Raw genomic sequence first — 26,076 nt, 5'->3', positions numbered from 1 at the left:
ACTTTTAACTTGTATCAAATTATCAAAGGAAAATTATAATATCAGCATCCGATAAGCCAACACCATCTCTTTTATACAGCGAAACAGCCAGTGCTTATCAAATCGTCTATCGCCCCCGCACTACCGCTTGCCAGAGAGAAACGAACCAAAGAACACACGCCAGTGCATACTTCAATGTATAAGGTAAAAGGGTATAATACGCCCCACCGAGGAAAAATGCCCCTCTTCTATTCCAAGGACCCCAGAGTTATCTGAAGCGTAAAAATGACTGATAACAGAAGTATTTCAAGAAGTTAACGTACTAACTTAATTTGGCGCCTCGTATGCTGCAAAACAACAATATACACAAATGTTTGCAAAGAGGCATTTCGACGCAATGCAGAATTACTCATGTTTTCACCTCATCGCCGGACTTTAACACAACTGCAAACTTATAATTAAGCCAATTTATGAGTTTTGAATAATGCTAATATTAGTTTGTTTTAGGGAAAACGAGGTTTGCTACATTGTTTGATCATTTTTTAGATTTATTTATTTATTAATTAATTAATATCAACAGACACAGTGTGGTCCTACTGATAATTTCTTAATCTATTTAAAAAGTCAACATGTAATCTGCTACGTGGAATGTGAAGATCGAACTCGGATGACACTCTGTTGAAGGTCCGCTGCAAACCAATGATGGCACCGTTTACTCCATAGTTAGTCCGGCGAAGAGGTAATCGGAGGAATAAATTATTGCGAAGGGCGCGAGGGCGAACATTCATATTTATCGCACTGAGAAGCTCGGGGCAGTCAATTCGATCTTGCAAAATATCCGAAATCGTCATAGCACGGAATAGATCCCGTCGCACTTGCAATGTATCGAGTCCAATAAGCAAACCCCGGCTTTCATAACTTGGCAGCTGGTGAGGGTTGCTCCAAGGCAATCGACGAAGGGCAAACCGAACAAATCTGCGCTGTACTGTCTCAATTCGATGGACACCGTTGAGATAATGAGGGTTCCACACAACTGAACAATATTCCAGAGTTGATCGAACGAGTGAGCAGTAGAGAGATTTCAAGCAGTAAATATCTGAAAAGTGCTTAGATATTCTCATTATGAACCCCAAACAGCGTGATGCCTTTGCGACAATATAGCTGATATGCTGTTTAAACGTCAGTTGTTCATCGAGAAAAACTCCGAGATCTTTGACGCAATTCGCTCTGTCAATTGTGGATTCAGCTAGACAGTAATTGAATCGAATTGGCGTTTTTTTCCTCGAGAACGTAATGACCGTACATTTCTTGGGGTTTAGGGTCATTCGGTTGATCTCGCACCATTCCGCAAAGGTTTCCAGTTGGCGTTGAAGGAAAGCTGCATCATCAGTATTCCGTATTCTATGGTATAACTTGAGGTCGTCGGCGAAAGACAACCGTGGTCCTTCTAAACAAAAGTTAACGTCGTTGAAATACAGAAGAAAAATCAATGGACCGAGATGGCTGCCTTGCGGAATACCAGATGAAGCAAAGAACTCTTCGGATACACAATCACCTATCTTGACTGCTAGACGACGATCACTGAGATACGATTGCATCCAACGGAGAATATTAGTACCAAAGCCAAGTCTATCCAATTTTGCCACTGCAATAGCGTGATTTATCTTGTCAAAAGCAGCTGAAAGATCCGTGTAGATAACGTCAGTTTGAAGGCCGTCCGACATAGCATCTGTAACATATGTTGTGAACGACAGAAGATTCGTAGATGTTGAACGTTTCGGCATAAATCCATGCTGAGTCTCGGAGATATACTGTTTGCAGTGGCTGGAGATGGGTTCCAACACAGCCATTTCAAACAGCTTAGGAACTGCGCTTAGCGTTGTAATACCACGGTAATTGTCAACTACCTTTTTATCACCTTTTTTGTGAACTGGAAACATGAGGGACGATTTCCAGAGTTCGGGAAATACTCCGGTTGATAGCGACAATTGAAACAGATGACAAAGAGGTTCAATTAGACCGGCAGAGCATTTTTTTAGAATAATAGTTGGTATACCATCTGGGCCTGCCGAGGTTGAAGCCTTCATTTTGCTAATCGCCAGTTGTACCATATTATTGTCGATATTGATAGAGTTCAAAGACTGGTATGATTGAGGTACATTGAGAGCCGCGCGTGAAGCCTGGGTCGGTGTCAGTTTCTCGTTGGAGAAAACACTCGCGATGGATAAAAAATTCAATAATTCGATTGAGACATACAACCCCATGGTTGTGGGGCATCCTCACCGATTGATGTGGGTCATAACTTCCTTTTGTTGTGGGGCATATTACACTGTAACTGGGAGTATTTTGCTCAAGGTAAATGAAGAAACTAGAACCTACGCATCGTTGAAAAATGTTTAGAAATACTTTCATTATGATGTTTTTAAGAGAGAAATGATTGGCAACTAATTTGTAGCTGATATAGCAATAAATTAGAGTAGTTAATGCAGAGATCACCGTCTCCAACGTTGAAATATAGACATTTTTGCTTAAGGGGGGCGTATTAGACCCGCCCACCTGTCGGTGTAGCGACGTGCACTCTGGAACGCGCGCCGTGGTGAATTTATCTGAACACGCACCTAACGCCACACATAATTTAAACAGCAAGAGAGCGCGGTTCTCTCACACCAAACCACCCCATTTTATTAATTCAGTTCCGAAATAAAAAGCTTTCTACTTTTTCTGTGGTGTGTCATCATTGCATCTTCTGTGTATGCATGAAACTCGCACGCCAGTGTATCATTGGAATGAAATGCTATCACTGCCTGGCGGCAGTTTAGGGATATATTACAGCATCAGAACGCAAACTAACGAATTTTTCTTATGTTCCCTTTTTATACGTGTGTCGTTGGATGACAAAGGGGCAGTCCTAGCAACGCTCGCTGCTTGGTCAAATTGTACCGACCAATCATGGATCAGATAATTACTGCTTTCACAAAACTTATTATTTCTATTATTTTTGGCAATTGCACATTCTACGGAATTCGATACAAAATTGTTGTACATATTTCCAATCAGATAGCGCAAAAGTCTTATTTTTCATTCAGTACAGATGTTCACGTTGAAAAACTTGAAACGGGACCCCTATATTGAAACGTTAGAAGAATTCTACTTTAAAAAATCACGGTAGATTGCTAGAACAGAAGCATTTATTGTGTATGTATTTTAAGACAAGGTTATTTACACAAAAATTTCAAAAAGTTGGTAGCGATCAGAGTTAAAAATAATCGAAGCTCTTTTTTGACAGCTGAAAATGAACCTGTTGCGACTCGCGGTGAATAGAAGAAATATTCATTCAACTATTCATTTTATTCATTCAGTTCAATATCGTACAATATATTCATTACACTAATTATCTAGGAAAATGTTTTCAAACGCCGATAAAGCATATGAACCAACAATCATCATCGCTTACATTGTGCCCGGGCCTACTTTGATGCGTTTGATTCGTTGCTGCACGATCGCTTCGTGTAATAATCGGAGCCGAATGAAAATCTGCATGGATGAATTGGCGGTTTGTTCGTTTGACGTTTTCAGCTACGTCACTGAATATTGAATTTGAATTATCTCGGAATTGTATTCAGGTCCTTTACAGCGACCACGATATCTCAGGAACCAATTTACCAATTGTTCTCAAATTTATTCCAGTTGCTCCTTATTAAGGCAGCTAGCTTATGTGCAATAAAATTCTTATTTGAATGACCATTTAGGTTTTTCCCCGAGTGAAAAACTAAATTTGTGCTACGTATGAAAGATAAATTGGGCAGTAATGGGTTAAAAAAGTTATCTAGATGTGTTCCTTTGTCTCATCGAACGTTGTACAGAAGCTTCCTTGATATTTTCACCAGAGGCGGAAATAAAAACATAAAGAACAGGACTAATCAGAAAACCACTCATGAATCAATTTTATAAAGCTACGACTGTATTTCCTTCTCGCGTAATACAGTTTGCTGAGGTGGAAAAAATCTGATTGATCTACGCTTAAAACTTGGCTTCCTCCTGCGCTAATCCTAGCACCGATCATCAGTGCCAGCTGGGGCAGAACAATCTGAAAATATTTTGCCTGCAGGAATTTGCATGCCGTTGCTTACCGGGCATTGCTGTTTGATTTTAATCTTGAACACTGCCATTGATTAATGCATTTTATTGGCCTTGATACGCATAATTTATCATGTTTGGAACCGAGAAAATCTTGGCTTTTGCACTACAGGCTAGAAAGCAATTGCGAGAACTGCAGCACAATAAAGAATATAGCAGCAAGGCCAAGGCAAATATCTATCGAATATCAGATATCGTGAGGATCTGTTTAAGCCACTGACGAATGAATGCATTTTTCAGATCCTATGTGGGATATCAAGTGCTTGGTAATAAATAACTCATGACTGATTTGCTGCTACTAGGCGATGTGACGGCTATTGCTTCTTTATGTGGCGTAATTTTCAATGAAACCACATCGATTCAAATACCGCCTTGTAGTTTATTTCTATAAACTTTAATAAACTTGACTATGACCCCTTTGTGCACAGTTATTATGTGTGTGTGTGTGTGTGTGTGTGTGTGTGTATAAATATCACTAAATGTTAATTGATGACATCGAAAACTTTTATTCCCCTTCCAATGTGATTCATGTTTTACAAAATCATAATCACATATTTCAATTTTTGTTCATTCACAATGTGTCTCAAAATCCTTTTTTATCCAAAACACAGCTACAATGTATAACAATATCTGTTGTTTTACAGGTAACATACCAGCGCTCGATATGTCGCTCCCCCAGCGACGAGGGGCTCCAGTGGAGTGCCCGCTAGCGTCTCTGGGGCGCAACACTCCCTCGATGGATGCCCTCCAGTACCATCACCCGCTGAGCTCCAGCCCACTCGATCCGCAGGCGTATCAAATGTCCCGAAAGACACCAATTCTTGGGATCGACTCGGACATCTACACGGCTGAAACTAGCCTCGTGAACAGCCATGCCACCACGAATGGGTGTAAAAGTGAAAAATCTAAAGAAAATGGTAATATGATTTCAAGGAGCTCGTCGTCTTCCCTGGATCAAAGCACATCGTTTCTGCATCAGCCGCCTCCGCCAACCGTTAGCAGACGAGGAGATTATCGTCCGCTGCGACCTAGAACGTACACCCCAATAGACGCACTGTTGAACAACACGTACCAGCATCATCAACGGCTTTCACCCGTCCTGATGGACATCCAACGAAATCACGTAAACTATCAAACCGAAGGACAACCGCTAACATCCCTCTCCGAAGCGGATCGTTACTTTCTAGAGGAAAAAATGGATTCACTCTACATTCAAGGTGCCATTCGGCGAAATGCAAACACGCCGTCCAGTCTAACACGTAATCAGTCCGGAAGCAGTAATAACACCGAACGTTACTATCTGGAAAACGAAAACATCGACGCGATCTACAATTTCTGTCACACTGCGGCTGGAGTAGCCGCTCTCAATTCGCACAATTCCTCTTCGAAAGCATCCTCCAGTCACAACGATTGTCTAGATTCTAGTTCACCCAACCTGCTACGGCGGGCATCCAGTCCGGAAACCAGCGGTTCCGATCGGTACCTAATCGATCGGATACGAGGCTCCCCCGCCTACCATGGAAGAAATGGACGGATTTCGCAGCAGCTGAAGGTCACCACGGGAGATTTTGTTGATGGCAGGTGAGTATAGAAGATCTAACTTTTGCTTATTCCTTACTGAATATTAATTTTCGTGAAAATCAAACCAAAGTCTTTTAAAAACCCAATTATTAGTCAGGCATACATATTCAAAAATCTAGGCTTCGTATCGACAGTTTGAATGTTCCGAGAGACGGTTTCGATTGAACATCTATTAGTAATGCGTTCCATAGAAGGATTACGTAGATCAGTACACTTTTTTGCTTGCTCGAGGAGTAAACCGGTAGAAAGAAAGTACGAGCTCTTTTGGTAGAAAAATCTGAAAATAATGTGTATGTAAATGTAAATGAGGTAAATGTTCAAGGGTGTGCTAATAGCATGCTTACTTGTGGAGATACACCGCAGAAAATCGTCGGAGTTTTCTTAGTCAGTTGTATACTTCCATCACCGTTTCGTTCACTTGCTCCTTCCATCTAAGGTTTTAAAGGACTCTCGGATATATCAATTAATACGCGGAGACGTCTGATTAGATCGATCGTCAATTTAATACTAATTGCTATTCTATGTACAAAGCCTGATCGGCACTAGAGTATATGGCAACGAGTGAGTGAGATACAATATCGAGTGTGTGTGATCGGATGATACCGCAGGTACAATCAGATGATCGAGTGTGTGATTGGTGTGTGGGTACAATTAGGTGATAACGTATGGAATTGGGGTTTGTCTTGATTAGGGTAAGTTATGTGTTGTCGCCACAATACTTCCCCTTAATTTTTCCAATAACGGCGTTGACGGTTCAGCAGCCTGGATAAAAGCTGCCTTCAGTCGATCGATAGAGATTGGAGACGGTTTGCCATTGATGTCAACGACGTAGACTTTTTTCTTCCTGCGAAGTACACGATATGGGCCGTCGAAAGGTGGTGATAGTGGCGGTTTGATGGCACCAACCCTCACAAACACGTGACTGCATGTGGCCATCTCCTTCTGAACGAATGGTGTCTGCTTTGAATGGTTGCTTGTTTGTGTGGATCGGAGTTTCGCCATCGTTCGTTTTAGGTCGGCGACAAACTCTGGTGTAGGTTTAAGACTATTGCTGCTCTCAGTAAAGAACTCTCCAGGCAGGCGAAGTGTAGTGCCGTAAGTTAGCTCGGCAGTAGATGCCTGAAGATCCTATTTGACGACGTTCTCATGCCCAGTAGCACGACCGGCAACGATTCTGTCCACCGTGGGTTCTGGTGGCACATTATTGCTGCTTTTAGTTGTCTGTGAGTTCGCTCGATTTGTCTGTTGGCCTGAGGATGGTATGGCGTGGTGCGGAAATGAGTGATGCCGGGTGTCCTGGTCAGTTGAATGAAAAGTTCAACTGCCTCCCCATATCGGTGGGAACTCCGAATCGGGCGAACCATCCATCCATGAAAGCTCGGGCCACAGTAGCTGCCGTCATGTTCAGGATTGGGATAACTTCTGGCCAACGAGTAAATTTATCGATTAATGTTAAGCAATAAGCGTTACCTTCTGACGGTGGTAGTGGGCCGATGAGGTCCATGTGGATGTGTGCAAATCGTTCGTCAGGAGTGGCGATGTGCAACGATTGCGATCTGTTGTGTCGATGAACCTTAGACTTGTGACACGGGATGCAACGGGAGACGAAATTCTTGCAGTCTCGTCGCATCGAAGGCCAAACATAGCAATCAGCGATAAGTCGGGTGGTTGCACGTACTCCAGGGTGTGAAGCGCTGTGTAGCTTAGTGATGATCAGTTTCCGAAAATTCTCCGGGACAAACGGTCGAATGGCGTCTGTAGAGATGTCGCAATAGATAGGTACAGATGACAGTGGGGATGGTAGTGCTTTCAGCTTCAGTGTTGTGTTGGCTGGCAGGTTCGATAAAAATGTGTTGAGTTCGGGATCGGTTTTTTGTTGATTTGCCAAGGCGTCGAAATCAATAGCATCATTTGTTTGTGTGATAGCTTCGATTCGACTCAGCATATCGGCGACAGCGTTTTCTTCACCTGGCACATGTCGAATGTCCGTTCACTGATGAAGCTGAGATGTCTTTGTTGCATCGGACTTGTTCTTTCAGGCCTTTGCTGGAAAGCAATGGTGAGGGGCTTGTGGTCCGTATACACGCAGAATTACCCGAGCGGTCAAAGTGTCCTTGAAATACGTACAGCTTCGTATATGGCCAATAACTCACGATCGTACGTGCTGGCTTTTCTCTTGCTGTCGCTTAACTTGCGAGAAAAGTAGGCTAAAGGATGACAGCCTTGCTCGGTGTTCTGGTGCAGCAATTGCGGTACCCGATGCGTCGACTTCCAGGGCTAATTTTGCGTGCGCTGATGGGTGGGCGAGAAGGGCTACGTTGGCAAGATCACGTTTGCATTTTTCAAAAGCTGCGTTGTTTTCGTCGGTCCACTGCAGAACCGTTTGATCATATCGCACGTTGTGAGGGATCATAGCGTGGAGTATTCGCTGAGTTTCGGCGGCTCGTGGAATGAAACGACGGTAGAAATTAATTGTTCCCAAGAAACGTTTCAACTGTTTAGCCACAACTGACCGGGGGAACTCAAGGATTGCTACAACCTTGTTCGGTTTTGGTTTGATTCCATCTTTATTGATATGATGGCCAAGAAATTGGACTTCAGATTTTCCTATCTGGCACTTACCGGCGTTAATAGTGAGTCCGTTCTGCCGCAACCGGCTGAACACTATGCGCAAATGCTGCTTATGCTGTTCGATGTTCTCGGAGGCAACACACAGATCATCCACGTAGGGAAAGATAAAGTCGAGGTCGCCCAAAACATCATGAAGGTGTCGCTGTAGCGTTTGACCTGCATTCCGGAGTTCAAAAGTCATGAACTTAAATTCGAACATTCCGAAGGGTGTGAAATTCCTTTAAAATATCGGCGAAAGGCGAGTTTACGTCGTAGGTGATGATCATTGGTTCCGAGACGACGTTAATGTTGTTGATTTCCAAATTGGTTCGATTATCGATGAGTTTGCTATGTCGCAGGTTCACTAGAAGGTCGTGATGCTTCAAAAAATCAGCACCGATGATTGGAGATTTGACATCAGCAATGGTGGAAACCCAAGTAAATGGTCGGCGAAGTCCAATGTCGATGTTCAGGCGCTTGGTGCCGTATGTGTTGATGGGGGTTCCATTGGCAGCGAAAAGTTGGTTTGTCATTACTGGATTCAGCTGTTCACGTGTTATCGGAGGAATAACAGAAATGTCAGCACCAGTATCAATCAAAAAGTGTTGGTGTGTTGTCTGATCTCCCATGTGGATCCGCCAGATGTGAGGTTGGTTCAGGACGATGCTGGTAATTTTTGATGGTTCATCAGGAGCGATGGGAGTTTGAGTGCAGGTAGGCTGCATATATTTTAGTTTTTTTCACGACGGGTGTATGTTTCGATGCTACTATCGTAGAAAATACACGGGATGTTAGGGTTGTCCCCTTTTCGCTTTTCGCACTTACTTGCTTGTGCGCCATGCCGGTAGTGGAACCAGCAAATCCACCGACGACGATTTCTTGGTTCACTCGGTGTGGGCGGTCGTCGTCCTGCCGAACGGTTTCCAGATCGGACATGTGATCGCCCTCTGTTACGATAATCTCCAGAAACGGCTTCTTCCAGGCGTCTGGCAAGGGCATCGATGCGGTTTTCGAGGCTAGAAATCGTTCGCTCGGCTTTTGAACGGATAGCGGCAACTTCGTTTTTGGGTACCTCCATTATCTTTGCTTGATTTTTGCTTGGTCATCAAGTGACGCTGATGGAATCGCTGTGACAATTGAGTGCTTGGTGGTGGGCAAAGCGCGCAACCAAAGGTTAGAGAGCACGGTATCGGTGCATCCTGAACCTCCCAGGCGACGCATCTCGGACAGCAAGATACTTGGTTTCTGGTCACCAAGTGTCATCCCGGAAAGCAAACTGGTTAATCTTTACATTTCCGATGGGCGAAAGTGAGCAACAATGCGATGATCGAGTGTGTGATTGGTGTGTGGGTACGATTAGGTGATAACGTATGGAGTTGGAGTTTGTCTTGATTAGGGTAAGTTATGTGTTGTCGCCACAGGTTAATATCCATCCAACGTAAGCCGAGGTTGACAACTGTGGTGCTTAAGGCAATAGGTCCATTGCAGAAATGGATTAGAAAATTATCGCCTGTGTCTTCTTTAAGTTAGGCGTTAGAGAGTTTTCTGTGGCCCAGTTGGTGGCTGGTGTTAGATCTTTGTTGATAGTATCAACCAGCTGATAAACGTCTGTCATAACTGTACTCTAGGAGAAGGAACGCAGCAGAATTTTTATCCCGAAAAGCGACATATAAGAAAGCGCGTTTTGGCTCTCGGGTAGTTACTTTATTTCTCCATCATCAATAGTGCAGGGAATAATCATAGTATCATAGTCGCAAAGGTAGTTTGTTGATATTAGGTTGGCTAACAATTTAAGGGCATCTCGGTGACGACTCTTCTCCCCTAGCAAATGGAATTCATATACAATGCATAGTAATAGTAACTTACATATAAAATACACTCAGGTTTTTTTTTACGCGGGGGATACGAGCCGCGTAAATGAAAACTGCGTAAATGAAAACCGCGTAAATTTCAAAATCCGCGTAAATGAAAACCGCGTAAATTTCAAAATCCGCGTAAATGAAAACCGCGTAAATTTCAAAATCCGCGTAAATGAAAACCGCGTAAATTTCAAAATCCGCGTAAATGAAAACCGCGTAAATTTCAAAATCCGCGTAAATGAAGACCGCTTAAATTTAAGAATCCGCGATAAGGGGAAGCTCATTGATGGATACCGCGTAAATTCCAAAATCCGCGTAAATGAAAACCGCGTAAATTTCAAAAACCGCGTAAATGAAAACCGCGTAAATTTCAAAAACCGCGTAAATGAAAACCGCGTAAATTTCAAAATCCGCGTAAATGAAAACCGCGTAAATTTCAAAATCCGCGTAAAAAAAACCGCGTAAAAAAATACCGCGCAAAAAAAACCGCGTAAAAAAAACTTGAGTGTATTTTCATTAAATGTTCAATCTCTTGGGCGGTCGAATTACTCGAGCTGGTTTTCTTGGCGATTGTTGATAGTCAGTCTGGTTGGGTTGACCTGTGTTGGCAGTCCTTGAACCAGACGCTGCTTCAGCGATTCTTTTCTCTGTTACTCCAGCGGATTCTGATGACGATTGATTCGAAACCATCGAAGTAGTCGCTCGTACGTTGGAGTTCGCCGGTTCTTCGTACTGGTCGTTACTGTCAGCTCTAGATCACAAAAATCTGTTTGCACGGCTTGTTACCGTCCCTTTTGGTTCGTAACTATTGAGAGGCATCTATGTTGGAATTTGTTTGTAGTATGTAGGTATTAGTGTGTAAGTGTATTAAAATAAATTTCTTTTTGTTCATCTGGCTCTGTAAAAATGTATATTGTTGTTAGCGTAATTTTGTTGTTGTAATATTATCTGTATTTTTGTTTAACATAGCATAAGTTTTCTAACCCTAATAAAAAAAACTCTAATTAGGCAACGTAACATTTCGGAAAAAATTACTACTGTGAACGTTACCGTTTGAGAAACTACGGACCCCCTGCTGTAACCTAACCCCGGCCTTTAAAAGAGACCTTTTGTGTCCACCCCGGAACATCCATACCAGGTGTTGGGGCTTAGTAAAAGTTCCCTTAAGGTGCCATAATGAAATGCCGAGGTCAAAAGCAGCCGTACTTCTCAAACGGTAATATAAAAATTATCGCGAACCTTTGTAACGGAAAAACCGCAACAGAAAAAGACGGAAAAAGACCGCATTAATTTCTAAACCCTTTAAAATGTTCCCGAAAATTTGAACAGCCAAAATTATACCACTTGTAGGGGATATTTTGGCTGCTCACAACTACTGCATCCTGTCATCGTCGAGATCGGGAGAGGGAGAGAGAAATAGAGAGGTGTGGACAGGAAAGGGAGAGGAGATGGATATGAAGGAAGATAAGGAAGAGTCAGTCGATAGTAGACCTTCAAAGCTACCAGACGGGAAGAACGTTAAAAAGCCCGAAATAAGTAGTACAACGAGGACGTTTAATAGTCCCCATCGTTCGTTTCGGTTTGATAAAAAAAAACCCCGCCGTATAGAAGAAGTGTTTATCACGGAAAAAAACATCCTTTTTACCTATTGGTACTCAACGCCGGCTGGACATCACGCTCCGCAACGAGTGCGTAGTCGAAGGAACCGTTTACGATCGGAATCGGACCAAAGCACCCCGACTTCCCCACCGCCACTTCCAACCGAATACGGCTTGGCACCCCTCGTCGCCGCAACCCAGGGAAATCGACGCACATCTCACCACCGATTTGGAAGAATCGATCGACGGAACAAGGAGTTCCATAAACGGCTATCTAGCCGAACAGCACCATCTTCCGGCCGGTAAAGCAGCACATCGACGAAACTACCAGGTATGACTCCTCTCCTCTCCCACTTCGTCGTTCATCAATGGGCCCCATCGTTTGTTTAACGTGCACAGTGTTGAACCGATAATCCGGAATCCGAAAATAAAAAAAACCTGAAATGTAAATTCTTTTCTTTTGTGTTCAGAGCCAGTATTCCTCTCATAGTTGTCTCTCGGTAAAGTCCACTTAGAAGCAGGGTAAGTTTCGGGTTGATCGAGTCCTCCCTCAGACGGTTGCCGACCCTGAGAGAAAATTAAATTGAGCTAGTTGGGTCGAGTGTGTGAACCCATACTTACAATTGGCGATCCTTCTAAAAATAAAAATATTCTAATCTTCAATTAGAATATTTTACCCGTACTCAGGGAGACTCGAAAATAATTCGTCACGGGTCTCGATCATTTTCTTTAGATTTCCCTCCTTGAGTTCCCACGTGAGATGAAAACTGTTTGAACCATTGGAGTAAGAAACCGCGTGTACAAAGTTTGTTGAAAGCCACGTTTAGTTGATTGTGTTCCATTGTTCCAACGCACCTCCTCGAATTTCATAGTGCTTGGGTTAGGATCATTCGGTCACGCTGTTTCTTCAAATATATTTCCAACAGTAGGACAGTCGAGCGTAGGGAAAGAGATCAGTATGTTTTCTAGAGAAAACGTGCTAAAAAGCTACGCAGATCTGCGCGTAGATTTTTTGGATGGGGATGAGTTAGAGGTGGAGCTCGCTATGAGGGGTATTATTGTCACAGGGGAACCAACAATGTCACGACGTCGGCGCATGGTACGCGATGCGATGAAGCAAGAAAAGGGAAACGAGTATCGTGATAAAATTTTGTTGGAAACGCCGGAGCATGAATTAGAAGTTTGCCAGGCTAAATTAGATAAATTTGAAATGTCGGCCATGCTGAGTTCCAATGTCGCCCCAAAAAACCAGTCTCTTTTGTTGCACTTAGCGAATCGTTTGGTGCTAGTGTCTAATAATTCAAGCGATTTAGAACAGCAGCGGGCAGAGGAGCTTTTAGCAAGAGTGATAAACCAACTGAACCTATATTATAGCAAGGGCCATGGCGCGCAACCGATACCGGGAAACAACTCGAACGTACCAGGCGAGGGCGGTGACGCAATTCCAAATCCGCACGATACAATAACTCCTATTGAACAGGAAATGGTGGACTGTTTTAAAAGATTAGGGGTTGCGGAAGCCGCCGGTGGCTCAAAAGACCTCAGTAAATATAGAGACACACTTTTAGCACTCGAAACTGAGCTAAGCCTGTTAAGAAAATTCCGGACAGATCATGAGTCTTTATCGAATAGTCTTTCCAACCAACAAGTTCAAGACGGTCATAATCAAAATATTCAGACTACCACATACCCAGCAATAGATAATATGATTAATCACAGTACCTCAAACACTTCAAATAGCCTCACAATCCCAGTGACTGCCACCGGGGCTATTCCTAAAATTTCTACCACTATCTCCACCATTACTACAATAACCACGAAATATTCCAGACCAATACCCACCCCCTTAGTTCAACCAGGTATAACTGTAACGGCAGGTTTTTCTCGTTATCCAATTCCCCCAGGAGAATCAATTTTGTTTAATCGACTAGAAGGCCCTACTTCTTTTTCCAATCAACAATTTCCATATTATATAGGTTATCAGACCGGTTTTCAGCCGGTTACCACCGCATCAGATCTAAGTCGAACACTTCCGGTTCCAAATCCATCGTATACTAGCAATTTCTATGCCCCTTTCACAACCAATAGTCAGCGGATACCCCAAATTCCGGGATACTATCCGCCAACACCTCGACCAGTTCCCGTGGTCCCAGCACACGAACCACGAACCTCACACAGAACATTGCCGGTCTCTCAATGGAATATTGAGAAGTACGCGGGTACAGATCAGGGGACAAAGCTCAATGAATTCCTTGCACTCGTTGAACAACTTTCTCTTTCAGAACGGGTTTCAGAAGAGGAGCTGTTTGATTCGGCTTTTCATCTATTTACAGGGCCAGCAGCGAACTGGTACATGTCGATGCGCTCTAATTATCGGTTGCAAAGCTGGCAACATTTGGTTTATGAGCTCCGGAAAACCTTCCGCCATCCGGAACTCGATTCAATGATGCGGTCACGCGTATATCTACGTAGACAACAAAGAAATGAGACATTTCAAAATTATTTCTTTGACGTCGAGAAAATGTTGAGATCCATGACCATCCAAATGGACCAGGAAAAGCTCGAAATGTTAAAGCGAAATCTTAGGTCAGATTATAAAAAAGCATTGCTCTGGAAGCCATTGGGGAGTCTCCCAGAATTGATAGAAGCAGGACATTTAATTGACGCCTCCAATTTTTCATTACATCAGACGGTATTTGGAAATGAGAAATCCGTCAACGTGATCGCTCAGAGAGAAGCACAAAATTTCAGAAATGCTGGCGGGAAGCCCCAACGTTCTAATCAAAACCGATCGGATGAAGGTAAAACATTCAGATCCACGCCAGACTCTTTCGGAAATGGCAAACCAACCAGTCAACCCCTCGAAGCTGGAAAAAAAACTCCAGACCCTAAGAGGGCGGACACAGCCAATCCGCAGGAAGGGCCTTCCAAACCGAGAAGAACTATTGATTTCTTAGTGGCAGGGTTTAAACCACCACCCGCGGACGTCTGCTTGAACTGTCGCCAACCTAATCACCAGGTGGAACAGTGTCGATCCTTGAAAGGTCTCATATGTTTCATTTGTGGGTTCAAAGGTTTCGACACCCAGCACTGTCCGTACTGCCAAAAAAACGGACAACAGATGGCCGAAAATCGCCGGCTGTCCGAGAAGTCTGCGTAAACAATGCATCATCTGATACCGAGTCCGACTACTGGGAGCGTGTAGAGCCAGAGTGGTATATAAATCAAGCGCCCCAAATTTTAGAGATCACCTTACCAAATGTGAACGACAACCGACCGTACGCTTGGGTCAACGTGGGTGGGTTGAAAATAAAGGGACTTTTGGACTCAGGTAGTAATCGGACTCTCATCAGCAACAATTTATGCAACCGCTTACGCTACCATAAACTTAAACCACCAAGTGAAAAATTGGAATTGAGATCAGCTGACGGTGGCATGTTGAACATCGTTGGGGAAATTCACCTACCGTACAACTTTGACAGCAAAGTGAAAATCGTACCAACATTAGTAATTGATGATCTATTAGTGGACTGCTTATTAGGCATGAACTTCTGGTCGCGTTTCAACATTTATCCTCAAGTACAACATTGTGCTCTAACACAGGTAGGCAATGACACAGCTCAATGTTCGGAACCGATCTCTACGCTTTCACCGGACGAACTTTCAGTTCTTGCACTGGTGAAACAAAAATTTAAAGCCGCCCTCCCTGATAGCTTACCGACAACACCACTGATCGAACATTCGATTGAAATCCTAGACGAATGGAAATGTAAACCACCCATTCGTCAGTATCCATACACTATGTCGCCGAAGGTACGCGAGAAGGTGGCCGAAGAGCTGGACCGCCTGCTTAGCATAGGTATTCTTGAGCGTTGTCATTCGGACTGGTCTCTCAATGTGGTACCAGTAATAAAACCATCAGGAAAGGTACGGTTATGCTTAGACGCCAGAAAGGTGAATGAACGCACCGTAAAGGACGCATATCCTTTGCCTCACCCTGGACGGATTTTGGGCCAATTACCGAAGGCCCGGTATTTGAGCACCATCGATTTATCGGAGGCCTTTTTACAAATCCCTTTGGAGAAACGATCGAGGCGATTTACCGCGTTTAGCATACAAGGGAAAGGTATGTTTCAATTTACGCGACTGCCTTTCGGGCTCGTTAATAGTCCCGCTACCTTATCGCGATTAATGGACCAAGTTCTTGGCCACGGAGAATTAGAACCAAAAGTGTTCGTCTATCTAGATGACGTGGTCATAGTTAGCGAATCATTTGAAGAACATGTACAATTACTTGAAGAGGTGGCACAGAGATTAACTGCGGCCAACCTATCCATAAACCTGGAGAAATCGAAATTCGGAGTCAGTGAGTTGCCATTCCTAGGATACTTGCTTTCGACCGAAGGCCTTCGAGCAAACCCCGAGAAAGTACGGGCGATTGTCGAATATGAGCGGCCAAACACAGTTACAAAATTACGACGTTTCCTAGGAATGGCCAACTACTATCGTCGTTTTATCGATGATTTTAGTGGTGCTACCTCTCCACTCACGGACCTCCTTAAAACCAAAGCAAAAATTTTGAGTTGGAACGATGAAGCTGAAGAGGCGTTTTGTTCCATAAAAGAAAAATTAATCACTTCACCCATACTGGTCAGTCCTGACTTCGAGAAAGAATTCTCTATTCAGACGGACGCCAGTGATGTAGCAGTGGCTGGTGTACTCACGCAAGACCACGAAGAACAGGAGAGGGTCATCGCCTACTTTTCTCACAAGCTGACAACACCACAGCGGAACTATCATGCTTGTGAGAAAGAGGCTTTGGCCGCGCTTTTGTCCATCGAAGCCTTCCGTGGGTATGTCGAAGGATCACATTTCACCTTAATAATCGACTCATCGGCTTTAACCCATATATTAAGGACGAAATGGAAAACCTCATCGCGGTGCAGCCGGTGGAGTCTCACTCTACAACACTACGACATGACGATCATTCACCGGAAAGGGAAAGACAACGTGGTTCCGGATGCTCTGTCGCGATGTGTTGCCTTAGTGACCACTCGATCGGTTTCCGCTTGGTACGAAGATTTGAAAAAGAAAGTCATCAGTCGGCCAGACGATTATGTGGACTTTCAATTTTTTGATGGCGCCCTATATAAATTTGTACCCACCCCAAATTACCCATTCGACTACAGATTTGAATGGAAGATGGTAATCCCACAGGAACGAAGGGAAACCATTATAAAAGAATGTCATGACGACTCGATACACATCGGAGTTGATAAAACTTTGGCCAAAGTCCGGCAAAAATATTATTGGCCCCGACTAGCTCAGGATGTGAAGGACTATATAAAAAATTGTGTTACCTGTAAAGAGGTTAAAGCCGCCACCGTACCGGTGGTACCGTCGATGGGAGAGCAACGAATAACTACTCACCCGTGGCAAATCATTGCTGCAGATTATATCGGCCCTCTCCCCCGAAGCCGAAGGGGTAACCAGCATGTCTTAGTCGTACTGGACTTATTCAGCAAATGGGTAATGCTAACGCCAGTACGTAAGATAGATAGCACTACTCTTTGTAGCATTTTGAAAAACCAGTGGTTCCTGCGCTTTTCGACGCCGGAAACTATTATCACAGATAACGCTACCGTGTTCCTATCCCGTGAGTTTAAGGCGCTACTGGAACGGTTCAATGTTCGGCATTGGTTGAACTCGAAATACCACTCTCAGGCAAATCCTGTAGAGAGGGTCAATCGGTCAATCAACGCTGCCATTCGAACATACGTTCGGGAAGACCAAAAACTATGGGACAGTCAACTTGCGGAAATCGAAGCGATCATGAACACCTCTGTTCACTCGGCCACTGCGTTAACCCCGTTCTTTATAATCCACGGGCATGAAGCTTTCGCCAAGGGAACCGAGCATCGCTGGTTCACCAAGACGGAAGAGCCGAGTATCGAACAGAGGACTGAGGTGAAGAAAGAACTCTTTCAACGAGTTTACGATCTAGTACAACGTAACCTTAGGAAAGCCCACGAAGTGGGAAAAGCCAAACATGACTCACGTCACAAATCATCTGCCGAGCCGTTTCAGGTTGGACAGACGGTATATCGTCGCAACATGAAACACTCGTGTGCCGCGGAACACTACAACGCAAAGTATGGGCCAATGTACCTTTCCGCGAAAATCAAAGCGCGAATTGGTACATCGTCCTACGAATTGGAAGATCCCGAGGGGAAAAACCTGGGAGTGTGGCCTGCAGCCCACTTGAAGCCAGGATAATATATTCACTTTGTTAATGTATAAATTTGTATATCTATAAATAAATCACTTTCGCCAATGCGAGCCATTTATACGCTGCGAAAGTCCTTCCACAGATCCCCTGTCCGACGATAGCCCTGAAACAAAAATCAAATGAGCAAAAGCATTCAACGGCGTAATAATTATCCATTCACCATCAGGAAGGCTTGAATCCAGCTGACGGATTGGCCACATTTGTCCGGAAGTCTGCATGATTCTCGCTTAGTCCAACTAGATTAGCTACCATCGTCGATGTTCGGTATCGAAGAACATTCATCGTGATCCTAGAAATTATTCTAAAAATGCGGGTTACACCAATAAACACCAACGACGTTTTCATCTCAGCAATTAGTTTCACCATATGTCTGAACAGATTTCGTCAACGTTGACAACTGTCAGAGTAGGGTAGTTCGTTTCACTTAGGACTGGTTTCCAGCTAAACATATCGGCTAGAATCTCTATTAGCGAATAGAGATTTTATAGGAGTGCCGATACAGTAGATTTTATACAGCTCTACATTCGAATTCAAAATTCGAATGGCTTAGATGCAAAATAAAACAGATTAGTAGTAGATAGTTGTTAGGCATATCTATAGCAATATAGCAATGAAACTACATAGGCAGAAAAATTAGCCTAAAATATGTAATAGCTTCTTTAGGAGACAGAAATCTGTATGATGTCCCTAAAATGAGTTAGCCTTATATGAGTGAGAATGGATGAGTGAGTATAAGAATGAACGATATTAGGGCGGACGCGTCCACTGACTGTGAAGTATAACTGTGATGTATGTTTGAGCATAGATGAATGAAAAAAAAGTGTAGAAGAATTTCTCAGCAATGGTATTGAGAGGGGTTTGAATGGCGAGAGGATCCTACTATTTCTCCCATGCACTGTGTAAGAACAGGAAGGCAAATTAGGGTAGGAAACCCTAGATTGCGCAGAAAAATAATGAAGCATAAGATAACGACAGCGAGCTTTCAACAAACTACCGAGTAAATAATGTTGGTCCAGTTTCTCATCATCGTGGAGGGGACGATTAGGAAGGGGGGTCAATGGAATTCGGTAAAGGCAATTGACGAAAAATAACTTCTCGATTTTTCTATTCGGTCCCAGGGAGAATTGTTACCGTCCCTTTTGGTTCGTAACTATTGAGAGGCATCTATGTTGGAATTTGTTTGTAGTATGTAGGTATTAGTGTGTAAGTGTATTAAAATAAATTTCTTTTTGTTCATCTGGCTCTGTAAAAATGTATATTGTTGTTAGCGTAATTTTGTTGTTGTAATATTATCTGTATTTTTGTTTAACATAGCATAAGTTTTCTAACCCTAATAAAAAAACTCTAATTAGGCAACGTAACATTTCGGAAAAAATTACTACTGTGAACGTTACCGTTTGAGAAACTACGGACCCCCTGCTGTAACCTAACCCCGGCCTTTAAAAGAGACCTTTTGTGTCCACCCCGGAACATCCATACCAGGTGTTGGGGCTTAGTAAAAGTTCCCTTAAGGTGCCATAATGAAATGCCGAGGTCAAAAAGCAGCCGTACTTCTCAAACGGTAATATAAAAATTATCGCGAACCTTTGTAACGGAAAAACCGCAACAGAAAAAGACGGAAAAAGACCGCATTAATTTCTAAACCCTTTAAAATGTTCCCGAAAATTTGAACAGCCAAAATTATACCACTTGTAGGGGATATTTTGGCTGCTCACAACTACTGCATCCTGTCATCGTCGAGATCGGGAGAGGGAGAGAGAAATAGAGAGGTGTGGACAGGAAAGGGAGAGGAGATGGATATGAAGGAAGATAAGGAAGAGTCAGTCGATAGTAGACCTTCAAAGCTACCAGACGGGAAGAACGTTAAAAAGCCCGAAATAAGTAGTACAACGAGGACGTTTAATAGTCCCCATCGTTCGTTTCGGTTTGATAAAAAAAAACCCCGCCGTATAGAAGAAGTGTTTATCACGGAAAAAAACATCCTTTTTACCTATTGGTACTCAACGCCGGCTGGACATCACGCTCCGCAACGAGTGCGTAGTCGAAGGAACCGTTTACGATCGGAATCGGACCAAAGCACCCCGACTTCCCCACCGCCACTTCCAACCGAATACGGCTTGGCACCCCTCGTCGCCGCAACCCAGGGAAATCGACGCACATCTCACCACCGATTTGGAAGAATCGATCGACGGAACAGGGAGTTCCATAAACGGCTATCTAGCCGAACAGCACCATCTTCCGGCCGGTAAAGCAGCACATCGACGAAACTACCAGGTATGACTCCTCTCCTCTCCCACTTCGTCGTTCATCAATGGGCCCCATCGTTTGTTTAACGTGCACAGTGTTGAACCGATAATCCGGAATCCGAAAATAAAAAAACCTGAAATGTAAATTCTTTTCTTTTGTGTTCAGAGCCAGTATTCCTCTCATAGTTGTCTCTCGGTAAAGTCCACTTAGAAGCAGGGTAAGTTTCGGGTTGATCGAGTCCTCCCTCAGACGGTTGCCGACCCTGAGAGAAAATTAAATTGAGCTAGTTGGGTCGAGTGTGTGAACCCATACTTACAGGCTTCAGCAGGTACATCCTTTAAAACAACTGGTACATGTCTTCGGTTCGGCAGAGTTGGACCAACTTCTCTGAGCTGATCAAGGTGCTGCTTCCATGTCCTGCCGTCGTCGAGACGAATGTAGTAATGCAGTTTTCCCAGTTCATACCACACCAAACTTCCTCTTTTGCTTATCGAGGTAGTCCCTCGCTGCAACTCTTGCTCCGTTGAGTAGTTCACGCACCTTGCCGACAATTTGTTTCGCTTCTACAACATTATCCAGCACCATCAGATCTAGACGTGATCAAATTTGTCGGTTGTACAACATCATGGACGGTGATTTACCAGTGGCAGGGTGTATGGTCTTTCGATATTCAAAGAGATATGTTGCACAATTCGGTATGCATCATACTTCTGTCGCACTGCAGACTCTTTAACTTCGTCTTGAACGTCTGAACAAATCATTCGGCTTGCCCGTCGGTGACTGTGTGATAAGGCGGCCCCATTTTGTGATAATGTAGGAGCCTTTCCCATCAATGTTCGCTGGTGTTTGCTGCTTCAACGCAAACGCGAGATAGCGTCCGTCCATTCCCGTGTTGGTTCGACAACTACTGGTAGAACCGGCGAACTCCAAATATTATCCTGTATGCTTTGAGTACTTGTCTCATTGACCAGGTACCCGCAGTACTCAATCTAATCCGCCTTTGCGGATGTATTTGATCATTAGAACCAGTAATCCGAATGGCATCCAGAAATATGGTAACACCAGCAATCTCATTCAGCACCTGCTCCATTAATCTCTGCCAAATGGCAGGTGCAGACGCAATTCCATACATCAAACGTGTTGACTGGTAAAGACCCTTGTGTGTATTGAGAGTTAACACCTCCCTATCAATCTCCTCAACCTCTAGCTGTAAGTACGCTTAAGTCAAGTCGATCTTCGTAAACTTTTCACCACCAGCAACATTAGCAAAAAGTTTCTCAAACATGATCGTCGTCGGTAATGGGTGACTGTCTACTACCAGATTCGGGTTTACCGTAACCTTGTAATCCCCACAAAGTCATACTTTGTTGTTAGCCTTCGGAACTGGAACTATGGGTGTAGTCCATGCAATATGGTTGACTTTCACAAGGATACCATTGTTGACTAACCTGTCGAACTCGTTCTCGACAACTGCTCGCAACGAAAACGGAATAGGTCTGGATTTTATGTAAACAGGATTCGTATTCGGCTTCAGGCACAGCTTGGCAGATAATCCTTTTATTTTCTCAAATGACTCATCATAGAGTGTAGAATACTTCTCAGCTAGCGGCTGGCATTGTTTGCAGTGAATTTCATTTGTTTACATCAGTATATGCAATCTTGTTCAGGTCAACTCGCATCACCTTCATCCCAGTAACGGGTGCTTCTTCACAAGCAACAATAATTTTCCATCGTGAACAGCATTTCAACTTCAGTATTCCTTCCATCTGGATCCTCGTATCGCAGAAACTTACTAATTCCATATCCCACGGCAGCAGAGCATCCGCAGCAAAATGCTTCTTCTTATCGTATGTGCTTATTATTGCAACAGGAGTACCAGTATCCACTTCAAATCGGATTTTAGAACCGTTCACTTGAACATCCAGCCAGAACTTCGATGGCGGTTTGGCCGCGATCTCCAATTCACACACTTCATCCGGTGAAATAACTTGGTCGGCTTCGGACGCTTCCAACAAATTTTCCTCAGATTTTTCCTGCAGACTTTTTCTTAATGCGCACCTTTTCCAGATGACCAGCAAGTTTACAAAAATTGCACCCTGTGCGAACATGATAGCACTTGTTGGCGTAGTGCCCGGAACTACCACACGGAAAACATTCCCCTTTGTTTTCCGAATCAGTTTTCTCACGTTTCTTTTTATAAGAAATCGTACGTGGCCCCTGGGCCTGGGTATTCGGGTTATTTACTCGAGACCGTTGCACTAGATTCACTTCCGATCTCCCTTGTTTGGACTGGATTTCTCTTCCACCTTTGTTCGGGAGCTCCAACGAAACTGCAATCTCTCGAACAATCGGGATTGTGTTGCACGGTCCATCAACCCAAACACGAATTGATTCCGCAGAGCTGTTCTGAGATAATCTCCGAAATTACAGGTAATTGCGAGTTTCCGCAACGAGTTTAAAAGACCGATTGCAGATAAGTCAAATCCAAACTCGTCTCTTGACTTCCTTTGTAGTGTTGCGTGTTTAACGCAGTTGAATGCTAAAGAGAAATCTACGAGAACCATAACCGTACAGAAATTGTCGGAATTGCTATAGACATCGTGTAGGTATCGCTTTAACCCGTGCTGTAGTTGTACTACGGATTTTACAGTAAACTGACTGACGTTTTGCTGGAACCGGAGTGTTGACGGCGCCGATGGTTGCATGGTTGGCATGATCGTCACTCACCTCAGTGGATCTGCATTCAACCTCAGCCGATGTCGTTCAGATTTTTTGAGGTGAAAAATCTGTAGTCACGTCTTCCTTCGGAAGGGAAGTAAAGCCGTTGGTTCCGGTCCATATGTTGATGGCCCGATATCTAGGATCCAGATGGCGAAGTCACCTCTCTGGCGTTGGTGATTGACAGACAGAGGCCAACGGAACATAAACAAAAACAAGCGGAGGGTTCGCTGTGTTTAGGAACTCTGAGATCAGTCTGGCTTTATTTTTTACAAGACCTTGAAGATGGCTGATATCACACTTATTGGTTCGGTTCTCCTTCTTAGCAGAAGGCAAATAATTCTTCACATTTCCTTTCGATCATGTCCATATGAGCCTGCCTAGTCCTAGTTTTCCGTTCTAAGTTTATAACTGATTCGCTCTAGAATACGTTTCTCTTAGTTTCAAATTGGCCGAAAATAGCCAACAAAATCGATACAGTAGAACCTTGCGGCAATTAAAACATAGTAACAATCTCATGACTTGTTAACAAACACAACATTCCCATTCCAGAATACACCTCACCAAGTCACAACACTTCAACGAAGGCCTCTCACGATACGGTCGCTTTTCGCCCAGCTTAGACCAGGGCTACCATACACTCGTGTCACCGTCGCCATCTGGTCAGCAGCAGTCCTCTATTCCGGCTTCGTGGAACACGGCAGCGCCAAGTAGCAGCTCAACAACAGCTAACGGGACGAGTAGTCTCAACAGCAGCAATCAGCTCATCAACAATAGCCTCGTTGGTAGTGATTTGCTCATCGGCAATGGTAGTATTTTGTTCCGATCCGGACCACTGTTCGATAGACTCCCGGATGAATTAATGGCGAGAGTCTTCGAGTGGCTCGACAGCCGCGAACTGTGCAATATTGCGCGAGTTTGTAAACGATTCGAAACGGTAATCTGGAACCCATCACTTTGGAAAGTTATCAAGATAAAAGGTACGAAAATTCATCTCATCGATGCACTTTCCATCACTTATACAAATTTTGGTCATTATCAGGAGAAAACAATAGCGGTGATAGAGCAATCAAAACAATCCTGAGGAGACTATGTGGTCAAACTCGGAATGGTGCATGCCCCGGAGTGGAACGAGTGCTACTAAGCGACGGTTGTAGGCTAGGAGACAAAGGACTTCAGTTACTGTCACGACGATGTCCTGAAATCACTCACTTGCAAGTTCAAAACAGCGTAACCATTACAAATCAAGCCTTGTTCGATTTGGTTACCAAATGTACGAATTTGCAACACCTTGATATAACCGGTTAGTAATGCATTTTCTATTTCTATTCGCTTTTTTCAATAAATCGTTTTGTTTTTTTGTGTTTCAGGATGCGCCCAAATAACCTGCATCAACGTTAACCCGGGGCTTGAACCTCCGCGTCGTTTGCTGCTACAGTATCTAGACCTAACCGATTGTGCTTCGATTTCGGATTCGGGGCTCAAGATAATAGCGAAGAATTGCCCGCTACTGGTTTATCTTTACTTAAGACGTTGTGTTCAAGTGACTGGTAGATGTTCAATAATTAAAAATTTGATTGTCTGCACTAACCAATCCCCCTTTGTTTTCAGACGCTGGCCTCAAATTTATCCCAAACTTCTGCATAGCTCTACGCGAGCTAAGCGTATCTGACTGTACCAGCATTACGGACTTTGGTCTCTACGAGCTGGCCAAACTGGGTGCTACACTGCGCTACCTTTCGGTGGCCAAATGCGATCAAGTTTCGGACGCCGGGCTGAAAGTGATCGCAAGACGGTGCTACAAGATGCGATATCTGAATGCGCGTGGCTGTGAAGCTGTAAGCGACGACTCCATCAACGTTCTCGCACGATCCTGCCCTCGGTTACGCGCGCTTGATATTGGGAAGTGCGATGTCAGCGATGCTGGACTACGGGCACTAGCTGAAAGCTGTCCCAATCTGAAAAAGCTCAGTTTACGAAATTGTGATATGATAACTGACCGGGGGATACAGTGCATTGCCTATTACTGCCGGGGACTGCAACAGCTCAACATTCAGGATTGCCAGATTTCGATCGAAGGCTATCGTGCGGTAAAGAAGTACTGCAAACGATGCGTCATCGAGCACACGAATCCAGGATTTTGTTAGCATCTTGATCTGTGCGATAATTATGCTCTCTTTATGCTTTTAAAAGAATTGTAGTAAATTGTTCTTGACGTTAGATTTTCGAGTATAGTATTGCCAAAAAAACATTGAACAGAAATTTGTTATTAACATTATTTAAATAGTAAAATATTATATTGAGCATGTTGTAATAAATATCGATCGTATTGTATACTAACTAAATATAGAATAATTTCTATAGTTTATTTTTCATTTTCTTTCAAACCTGTATAGTTTTTTATTTATATACGTTTTAGATCCAATAAATTGTATTTATTTTTTAATAAAAAAAATCTATAAATGATCTTTCAAATCTCAAATAGTTTGACTCAAGCGTACCGGCATCAGCAAAACGAAGTAGATGGGGGAGTTTATTATCAGATCAAGTTGTAGGTATTTCATATTTGTGATTGTTGTGAAACTCTGAATATGCAAAACTCTTCATCGTCATCATCATAATCATAATTATCTTTACGAAGAATTCTGGGGATGGGGATTCCGATTTATACAGAAGCGATATCCTAGAATTTGACCTTCTGTTTCGATACACTATCGCCTACCTTTGTGCACGAGATAATTGCGAGGCTAGTGCTACAATTTTTTCTGGGTAGGGCTGATCCATATTTTTTGTTTATTTGACACGGCTCAACGCGTTAGCACAACGGAGCCATGGATCTTAAATTTTTACAAATTGAAAAAAAAGATAATTACATCTCAATACCGTCGTTGAGTCCTACTAGGTTCTTTATGGATACAGTTAACCACACTTTTCTTGACAGTTCACTTGTACTGTTTACATAGACTTAGAGAAATTTTGTTGACTAGATTCGCTCGAAGCAAATCACAAAGAATTTTTCGAAGTCCATGTAAACAGTACAAGCGAACTGTCAAAAATG

At 43.4% G+C, this 26,076-nt stretch overlaps 1 protein-coding gene across 2 annotated transcripts in view; it reads left to right on the top strand.

The window, feature by feature from the left end:
* Positions 1-25,269, top strand: part of LOC131683669 (F-box/LRR-repeat protein 7) — a 201,230-nt gene extending 175,961 nt beyond the window's left edge. For both annotated transcript variants that reach the window (XM_058965851.1, XM_058965850.1), the window contains 5 exons: positions 4,761-5,697; positions 23,571-23,998; positions 24,061-24,321; positions 24,389-24,568; positions 24,630-25,269. In XM_058965851.1, the coding sequence (XP_058821834.1) occupies positions 4,781-5,697; positions 23,571-23,998; positions 24,061-24,321; positions 24,389-24,568; positions 24,630-25,165 (2,322 nt within the window). In that variant the 5' untranslated portion in view covers positions 4,761-4,780 and the 3' untranslated portion in view covers positions 25,166-25,269. The remainder of the gene's footprint in view (positions 1-4,760; positions 5,698-23,570; positions 23,999-24,060; positions 24,322-24,388; positions 24,569-24,629) is intronic.
* The last annotated feature ends 807 nt before the right edge of the window (positions 25,270-26,076 follow it).

The sequence above is a fragment of the Topomyia yanbarensis genome, chromosome 2 (assembly GCF_030247195.1).
Source record: "Topomyia yanbarensis strain Yona2022 chromosome 2, ASM3024719v1, whole genome shotgun sequence".
In the NCBI taxonomy this organism is placed as follows: Eukaryota; Metazoa; Arthropoda; class Insecta; order Diptera; family Culicidae; genus Topomyia; species Topomyia yanbarensis.
The sequence above is the reverse complement of the archived record's forward strand: the minus strand, read 5'-3'. Positions and strand labels throughout refer to the sequence as shown.